This window comes from Malus domestica, chromosome 05 (assembly GCF_042453785.1).
Source record: "Malus domestica chromosome 05, GDT2T_hap1".
NCBI lineage: Eukaryota > Viridiplantae > Streptophyta > Magnoliopsida > Rosales > Rosaceae > Malus > Malus domestica.
In genome coordinates, this window is record NC_091665.1 from 13,501,508 (window position 1) to 13,510,887 (window position 9,380).

At 42.1% G+C, this 9,380-nt stretch overlaps 1 protein-coding gene across 1 annotated transcript; it reads left to right on the plus strand.

The window, feature by feature from the left end:
* Positions 1–4,624: 4,624 nt before the first annotated feature.
* LOC139196070 (uncharacterized) lies at positions 4,625–9,125 on the plus strand. The gene is made up of 7 exons (XM_070821733.1): positions 4,625–5,290; positions 5,384–6,319; positions 6,979–7,105; positions 7,451–7,536; positions 7,618–8,047; positions 8,129–8,414; positions 8,984–9,125. The coding sequence occupies exons 1-7, from the start codon at positions 4,625–4,627 to the stop codon at positions 9,123–9,125; spliced, it is 2,673 nt and encodes an 890-aa protein (XP_070677834.1).
* The last annotated feature ends 255 nt before the right edge of the window (positions 9,126–9,380 follow it).

The following is a 9,380-nucleotide window of genomic DNA, read 5'->3' on the forward strand; positions in this document are numbered from 1 at the left end:
CGATCTAGTGCTGAAGCTGAGTATAGGGCTATAACAGCAATAGCCTGTGAACTCATATGGTTGAAATGTCTTCTTTTTGAGCTCGGATTCACAAGCATGGCACCTATGTCCTTGTATTGTGATAACCAAGCTGCCATGCACATTGCCTCCAATCCAGTATTCCATGAAAGGACCAAACATATTGAAGTTGACTGCCATTATATTCGTGCTCAAGTTCAATCCAAGGTGATAAACACCGTGTTCACACGCAGCCACGATCAACTTGCTGATTTATTCATAAAAGCACTAGACTCTACTCAGTTTCAGCGTTTGTTGTGCAAGTTTGGATCAATCAATCCCCTTGATCCAGCTTGAGGGGGTGTATTGAAACTGGTTTGTATGTATGAGTTGTCATCCTCACTTTAGCTAAGTCATAGACTAAAGTCACTTTTCATAGCTTGTCATTCACCTTACATCAACCTCACTTTCCATAGCTTGTCATTCACCTTACATCAACATTTCCATAGCTTGTCATTCACCTTACATCAACCTTTCTTAGTTGCTTGTAAAAGTTCTTTATTTGTAATTTAGTTTTTGCTTTTCCACTTGTTAGGGCAGATTTTAGGGATTGTGTTTGTGTAGTTATCCTACAATCTATTGTAGCTTTCTTTTGGCACTCTATAAGAGTTGCCTTCACTTTCTTGTAACATTCATAATGAAATATACAATAAATATTGAAACCAAAACTCAACAGACTTTCTAAGAATAATAATACTCTACAGTCATCATTAGACATGAGAATGGACATCCCAAAAAAATTGCACAAGCATCACTTAATATATTATGGAAGCAAGCATTCACTTTTTTTGTTAAGGACCCCCAAAATTTAGTTTAAGCCGCCCATCAACGGATTATTATATTAACTACAGCAGAAAGAACGATGTAATGGAAGAGGATGGTGCTAGAAGACGTCACAACAGCTGCGGAGACTTCAATGAGGTCGATGGTATAGTCTTATCACCCCTAAACCCAAACCGGAACTAAGATGAGACGCTAGCATAGGAGTTCAAGTGATGCATATGTAAATTTCTCATAAGACAAAACAAAAATGCAAATATAACAAAAATAAGAACAAATAAAAAAAAAGTAACTTTGAGATCCATTTAGATTTACAAGAAAAAAAATATAAAATGCCATATGCACCCAAAAATCATAATGGACCACCAACTTTAAGAGGTCAATCCTTCTAAGGTTTTCATTTTCAGAACATGTAAAGACTAGATACATAATAACTATAAAATTATATTAATTTAGATTTAAAAGTTTAAAATATTTGACAATTTGATAATGTCACAGCCCGTCCCGGAGGTGCTTTTGACGGGAATGTGGAATGACTATATTACCCTTGATGAGTACTAAGGTACGTATGTATGTGGCATTATTATGGTTCAATATTGGTTAAGTTTGGAAGGGATAATTATATAATTAAGTTGGTTTAAAAGATTGATTTTTCTTGTTAAACTGGTTAGGATGATTTATGGTTGGTGTGGATTAAGGTGGACCACACAGAAAGGGACCTCTCTCTCCCTCTCCCTCCCGTAGCACTCTCTGTCTCTCTCTCCCTCTCGACCTCGTACACACACACACACCCAAATATGTATGGACCACAACTAAAACCCTTCAAAACTTGACGGATCGAGGCAAATAAGGTATGTATCTTCATCCTTTTGACGTCCTGAGTTCATTGGTGCTAGTTTTAGGAAGTGAAACCTTCGATTTCACGTGGGATCCGAACCTCCATTCTTGGGTACTGTTCATGCGAACGTAAAATGTTGTGTTTCAGGGAAATTCAAGCTTATAGCAAGCTTAGTGAGGTCCTAAGGAAGCTCGGGGACGTTCGTTTGAAGGATTTGGACGTCGGGATCGTGGGTTTCGAAGTTGGCCGAATCTTTGGATTTTGCTCGGTGAGATTTCTTGATTTTTAGACCCTAAAACTAGTCCAACGTGATTCTACATGTTTGGGGCTTCAATTTGATATAAAATACGAAGAAAATGGGTGAAAAACGAAGGAGAACAAGAGGTTTTAAAATTGGTCGGAATCCGGTCGCCGGAAAAACCAGTCCGGCGACCCAAGGAAGAAGAAGGGCGCGTGGGGGGCGCGTAGGCCCATGCCACGTGCGGCGCGTGAGCCCTCCAAATTTTTTTCTAAAAATTTCCCGACGCTCGTGACGTCGAGTAGGTCGATGTGGTATATTCATATACCCAAATTGAACATCGTATGAGAAGTTATTTCGAAATATTGGTGATGTGTTTAAAATTAACGTTTTTATAGTTGTTTCGCATATAGGTGAGACGTATCCCGAGGACGACCGCATCCAGGGACGCCATGGGGGTTACAACCCGTCGACTTACCAGTGAGTGGGCAGTTTTATTTTCGTATTACCTTTATACTATCGATTTTTCCCAGAAAATGATTTTATGTGAAAATATGTTTTAGAAAATGCCATGCATAGAATTATTTGAAAAATGTGAACTTCATATGAGTTATATGATTGATATATGATGCATACATGTTGCATGGTGCAGTGGAGGCACATGTAAGTCAGGTGAGTTCATTTATTCATTGAATTGGTTGTTGTTGAGATGTTTTGAGCTCATAACCTGCACCCTAGGTGTTAGTGCTTGTATTATTCACCACACCGCACGCTCGTCTTGGATCCAAGTAGGTGGATGTCGTACAGACCATGTGAGGGTTCCGACATGCTAGTCGAACAGATCACTTGGCGTGATTCCGACTAGTGGGTGACCTTAGTTATGCGCGCTGATGATATGATGAGAGAAGCACTAGAGCGTATTTTTACACCTTTCATCGTATAGACTACCTTACGTAGTTCCGAGTGATGTGCAGAGTAGGGCCGTACAGGTCACGGTGGTGACTCCGGCTTAGTGGGATATTGAGCTGTTGAATTAATCGTATAGGACCAACTGCAGGGTCTCCGATTGATTCCTTATTTCACCTGATTTATATTTGATTTATGGCATGGCATGTTTTTCTTGAAAAATGTTGAAGATTTGGGATTCAAGTTTTGAGATTTCATATAGTTGTATTTATATATATATATATTTTTCTGGGAAAGTATACAGGTTTTACGGTGAGGGGTTAGAAATGTTTTAAATGAAATGTTTTGGAAAAATCTTTGGTTTTACTGACCCACTCATTTTGTTTTGCGCCCCTCCAGGTTCTAATTTAACGGTTGGTGGCTCTCGAGGTCTTTTCCGGCTTTCTGACAGACTTTCGACATGTAGGACTCACCTGAGGGTGATGTATTTTATTTTAGTCCTACTTGACTGCACTTAAACCTCTGCTCTGAACTTATGTGTTTACTTTATAACTCGTCCGGTTATGTTCGTAGGTGGTTATGTTGAGTTTGGTTTGAATTTCTGCTGATTTATGTTGTTATTTCGCTTCCGTGTCGCGCCTATGGTTACGTCACGCCCACGTGACGGCCAGCACACCTGGATCCTCCGGATCGGGGTGTGTCAGTTTGGTATCAGAGCTTAGGTTGCAGTCCTGTAAATTTGTTAATGTCTTAACGATCTTTTGATGTTTTCTGTCAGAATCATGCCGCCTCGTAGGGAGCGTAGGGAGTCCCGCCGTACTTCTGAACCTAATTTCCCGGATATCACTCAGTTAGGGGAAGCGATGGCCCAGGCTTTGCAGAACGTGATTCGTCCTCCCCCTCCTCCGAGGACACCTTTGGAGACCATGTACAACTTGAAGTTAGATCGTTTTATGGGTAATGAAAGTCATGAAGGGGCAGAGAAATGGCTAGATCATATTGAGAAGACCTTCCAGGTGATGCAGAGTCAGGGGAATCTCCCTGCTAATAGGTGGGTGGAGACCACCACTTGGTTTTTGGGTCGAGAACCAGCAGCTTGGTGGATGAATCAGACTAGGTACATGTCACCTGAGATGGCAGCCGACTGGAAAGTGTTCAAAGAGAATTTTATGAAAAGATTCGTCCCTCCAGAGTATATTGACCGTAAGAAGCAGGAATTCACCAGGTTGAAACAGAGAAATATGTCGGCGCATGAATATTATAGAAAGTTTACTGATTTGTCTCGTTATGACCCTGATACAGCTGGTAATCAGGGAGAAATGCTTCGACGTTTCAAGTTGGGATCTAAGAAGAAGTGGCGTACCTTTGCCAATGCACTTCCCTGCGCTGATTATCATGAGTATTTTAAGATTTTGGTTAGGATGGAGGACTCTGATAATCTTCCTGACAGTGAGGATGACGAGGACAAGAATGAGGGTCAGAAGAAGAATGATAAAGGTAAGGGTATCTCCATTCCGGGACCTCGGCAGACACAGAATTTTAAGAAGAGTGGAGCGAGTTCGAGTTCTTCTAGTGGGGGATACAGTTTTACTGGCCCGAGGAGAGGTGGTGGAAGATTTTCTGGTGGACCCAGATTTCAGGGACAAAGGGATTCTGGTGGTTCTGGCGCTCCGTGGTGCCGCCGTTGTAACTTTCGTCACCATGGTGAGTGTAGGAGAGGTAGTGGAGCTTGCTTTACTTGTGGGCAAATGGGACATCGGGCTTCTCAGTGTCCCCAGGGTCAGCAAAGACCGTAGCATACCACTATGCCACCTCCAGTGCCGGTTCAGCAGAGTTTTGGATCAGGCGGTTATGGCCAGCCGAGTCGTGGTGGTGCCTACCACTACCAGGGGGATGCTGCTCCGTATGCTCCCGGACCTTATCAGTATTCCCAGGAGCCTCATTCTCAGGCTGGGTATTCTCAAGATTTTGGAGGTTATTCATCTTATTCCTCTATGCCAGCTGGTGGATCGCAGTGGCATCAGGGAGGTCAGCCCCGTCAGGGGGAAGTTGCTACTGGTGGTGTAGGATCATCCAGGCAGCCTAGTCAGCCAGGCCAGGGGCGTAATCCTCATGGACGAGGTAATCAGGGCAGTAGAGGCCGAGGTGGACGACAGCAGGTTCAGGGACGAGTTAATCATATTTCTCTGCAGGAGGCTCAGAACCATCCAGACTTGATCATGGGTACGTTGAATGTTCTTGGTCATTTTGCTAAGATTTTGATTGATTGTGGTGCTACGCACTCTGTGATTTCTCATACGTTTGTTCAAATGACCCAACCTCACCTTTCACCTATAGGATTTGATTTAGAGTTTGCCATGCCTAGAGGAGATAAATGTTATGTTGATAGTGTGTATCTTGGGTGTCCAGTGATGGTTGAGGGCGTGATTATGTCAGCTGATCTTATTCCGTTAGATATTGTGGATTTTGATGTGATTCTAGGAGCTGATTGGTTGCATTATAATCGTGCCCATATTGATTGTTATGGTAAATCAATTACTTTTTATCGTCCTGGACTACCCAAGGTTACTTTTGTGGGCGAGAGAAGTGGGGTGAGACATGGTGTTATTTCTGCCATAAGGGCGAGGAAATTATTATCAAAGGGTTGCCAGGGATATTTAGCACATGTGGTATTAAATGATATTGCTTCTACTAGTATAGAAGAAGTTGGCGTGGTCAAACATTATCCGGATGTATTCCCTGATGATTTGCCGGGATTGCCACCAGACAGGGAGGTGGAATTCGCTATTGATTTGCTTCCAGGTACGGACCCTATATCTCTGACTCCTTATAGAATGGCTCCTGCTGAGTTGAGAGAATTAAAAATCCAGTTGCAAGAATTACTTGATAAAGGTTTTATTCAACCTAGTTCTTCACCTTGGGGTGCCCCAGTATTATTTGTGAGGAAGAAGGATGGAACTCTGCGATTGTGTATTGATTATAGACAATTGAACAGGGTAACAATTAAAAACCGTTATCCATTGCCTCGCATTGATGATTTGTTTGATCAACTGAAAGGTGCGTGTGTATTTTCTAAGATTGATTTGAGATCTGGGTATTATCAATTGAAGATTAAAGAAGATGATGTACCTAAGACGGCTTTCCGGACTCGGTACGGACATTATGAATTTCTGGTTATGCCATTCGGATTAACTAATGCACCTGCAGCTTTTATGAGATTGATGAATGAGGTATTCCAGCAATATCTTGATAAATTTGTTATTGTTTTTATTGATGATATTCTGGTATACTCTAAATCTCAAGCAGATCATATCCGACACCTTAATTTGGTGTTAAGGAAATTGAGGGAGCATCAGTTGTATGCCAAGTTCAGTAAATGTCAGTTTTGGTTGACTGAAGTGGCATTTTTGGGGCATGTTGTATCGGCTCAAGGAATTCAAGTTGATCCTCAGAAGATAGCAGCGGTGGAGAATTGGGAGCAACCTCGAACCGTCACTGAGGTACGCAGTTTTCTTGGTTTAGCAGGTTATTATCGACGGTTCGTTCAGGATTTTTCTATGATTGCTTTGCCGTTAACAAAGTTGACCAGGAAGGATATTAAATTTGAGTGGGATGAGAATTGTGAGCGGAGTTTTCAGCAATTGAAATATTGCCTCACCCATGCTCCAGTGTTAGTACTTCCTGATGATAGCGGTAATTTCGAAATTTATAGTGATGCTTCCTTAAATGGTTTGGGATGTGTTTTGATGCAGCATAATAAGGTGATTGCTTATGCTTCTAAGCAGTTGAAAAATCATGAAAGGAACTATCCTACTCACGACCTTGAATTGGCAGCAATTGTTTTTGCTTTAAAGATTTGGAGGCATTATTTGTATGGTGAGAAGTGTAAGATCTTCACTGATCACAAGAGTCTTCAGTATTTGTTTACTCAGCATGATCTTAATCTTCGTCAGTGAAGGTGGATGGAATTGCTAAGTGATTATGATTGTACTATTGAATATCATCCAGGTCGTGCTAATGTGGTAGCGGATGCTCTGAGTAGGAAACCTCAAGGCAGGCTTAATGCCTTATATACTAGTCGTATTCCTCTTCTTGCTGAATTGAGGACAACGGGAGTAAGGTTGGAATTTGAAAACCCAAGTGGAGCTTTTCTTGCTAGTTTCAAGTCAGGCCAGTTTTGGTGGACCGTATACTCGCAACTCAGATGGTGGATGAGGAGATTCAGGAGTTGGTTCAGTTAAGAAGTGAGGGGAAAAGGAAAGATCTCAGAATTCGGGAATCAGATGGTATGCTCATGCAAGAAAACAGAATGTATGTTTCGAATAATGAAGAATTGAAGAAGGAAATTCTGGATGAAGCGCATTGTTCAGCTTATGCGATGCACCCAGGAGGAACTAAAATGTATCATACCATTCGACCATTTTATTATTGGCCGGGTATGAAAAGAGAAATTGCAGAATATGTGAGTAGATGTATTATTTGCCAGCAAGTGAAGGCAGAAAGAAAGAAGCCATTTGGGCGAATGCAGCCACTTCCCGTTCCCCAGTGGAAACGGGAAAATATAACCATGGATTTCGTGTATAAACTTCCTCGTACACGAAATGGATTTGATGGTATTTGGGTGATTGTAGATCGACTTACCAAATCAGCGCATTTCATTCCAGTTAGGGAGAAGTACCCTCTGAATAAATTGGCTAAGTTGTTTATTTCAAAGATTGTAAAGTATCATGGAGTTCCAGTCAATATTATCTCTGACCGAGACCCAAGATTTACTTCTAAATTCTGGGTGGCTTTTCAGGAAGCTCTGGGTGCACAATTACTGTATAGCACAACTTATCATCCTCAAAGTGATGGGCAATCAGAGAGGACCATTCAGACGTTGGAAGATATGTTGAGATCTTCAGTGTTACAATTTGGTGATTCCTGGCATGATCGTCTAGACTTGATGGAGTTTGATTATAATAATAGTTTTCACTCGAGCATTGGCATGTCCCCATTTGTGGCACTTTATGGTAGGGCGTGTCGAACGCCATTATGTTGGTATGAGGTTGGTGAAAGGGTATTAGTAGGCCCAGAGATTGTAGAGGAGACTACTCAAAATGTTCAGGTAATTAAGTCAAACCTGAAAGCAGCCCAGGATCGACAGAAGAGTTTAGCGGATCGGCATACTACTGATCGAGTATATGATGTGGGGGATTGGGTGTTTTTGAAATTGTCACCTTGGAGAGGTGTGGTATGATTTGGAAAAAGAGGGAAGCTAAGTCCGAGATACATTGGACCTTATGTGATCACCGAAAGAGTTGGTGAAGTTGCCTACCGGTTGGAGCTGCCTCCGGAGTTATCTAAGGTCCATAATGTGTTTCACGTCTCTATGATTCAACATTATATTTCTGATCCTTCCCATGTGATTCCTTCTCAACCGCTAGAGATTAATCCGGATTTGACTTATGATGAGGAACCAATCACAATATTGGATTGGAAGGATAAGGTTCTAAGGAACAAGACGGTGAGTTTGGTGAAGGTGTTGTGGAGGAACCATTCTATGGAGGAAGCTACCTGGGAGACGGAAGATCGGATGAAAGAGCTGTACCCAAGGTTGTTTTATGGGTATTAAATGGTTTAATTGGTTATGGGAATTTCGGGGACGAAATTCTATAAGGAGGGAAGATTGTCACAGCCCGTCCCGGAGGTGCTTTTGACGGGAATGTGGAATGACTATATTACCCTTGATGAGTACTAAGGTACGTATGTATGTGGCATTATTATGGTTCAATATTGGTTAAGTTTGGAAGGGATAATTATATAATTAAGTTGGTTTAAAAGATTGATTTTTCTTGTTAAACTGGTTAGGATGATTTATGGTTGGTGTGGATTAAGGTGGACCACACAGAAAGGGACCTCTCTCTCCCTCTCTCTCCCGTAGCACTTTCTGTCTCTCTCTCCCTCTCGACCTCGCACACACACACACACCCAAATATGTACGGACCACAACTAAAACCCTTCAAAACTTGACGGATCGAGGCAAATAAGGTATGTATCTTCATCCTTTTGACGTCCTGAGTTCATTAGTGCTAGTTTTAAGAAGTGAAACCTTCGATTTCACGTGGGATCCGAACCTCCATTCTTGGGTACTGTTCATGCGAACGTAAAATGTTGTGTTTCAGGGAAATTCAAGCTTATAGCAAGCTTAGTGAGGTCCTAAGGAAGCTCGGGGACGTTCGTTTGAAGGATTTGGACGTCAGGATCGTGGGTTTCGAAGTTGGCCGAATCTTTGGATTTTGCTCGGTGAGATTTCTTGATTTTTAGACCCTAAAACTAGTCCAACGTGATTCTACATGTTTGGGGCTTCAATTTGATATAAAATACGAAGAAAATGGGTGAAAAACGAAGGAGAACAAGAGGTTTTAAAATTGGCCGGAATCCGGTCGCCGGAAAAACCAGTCCGGCGACCCAAGGAAGAAGAAGGGCGCGTGGGGGGCGCGTAGGCCCGTGCCACGTGCGGCGCGTGAGCCCTCCAAATTTTTTTCTAAAAATTTCCCGACGCTCGTGACGTCGAGTAGG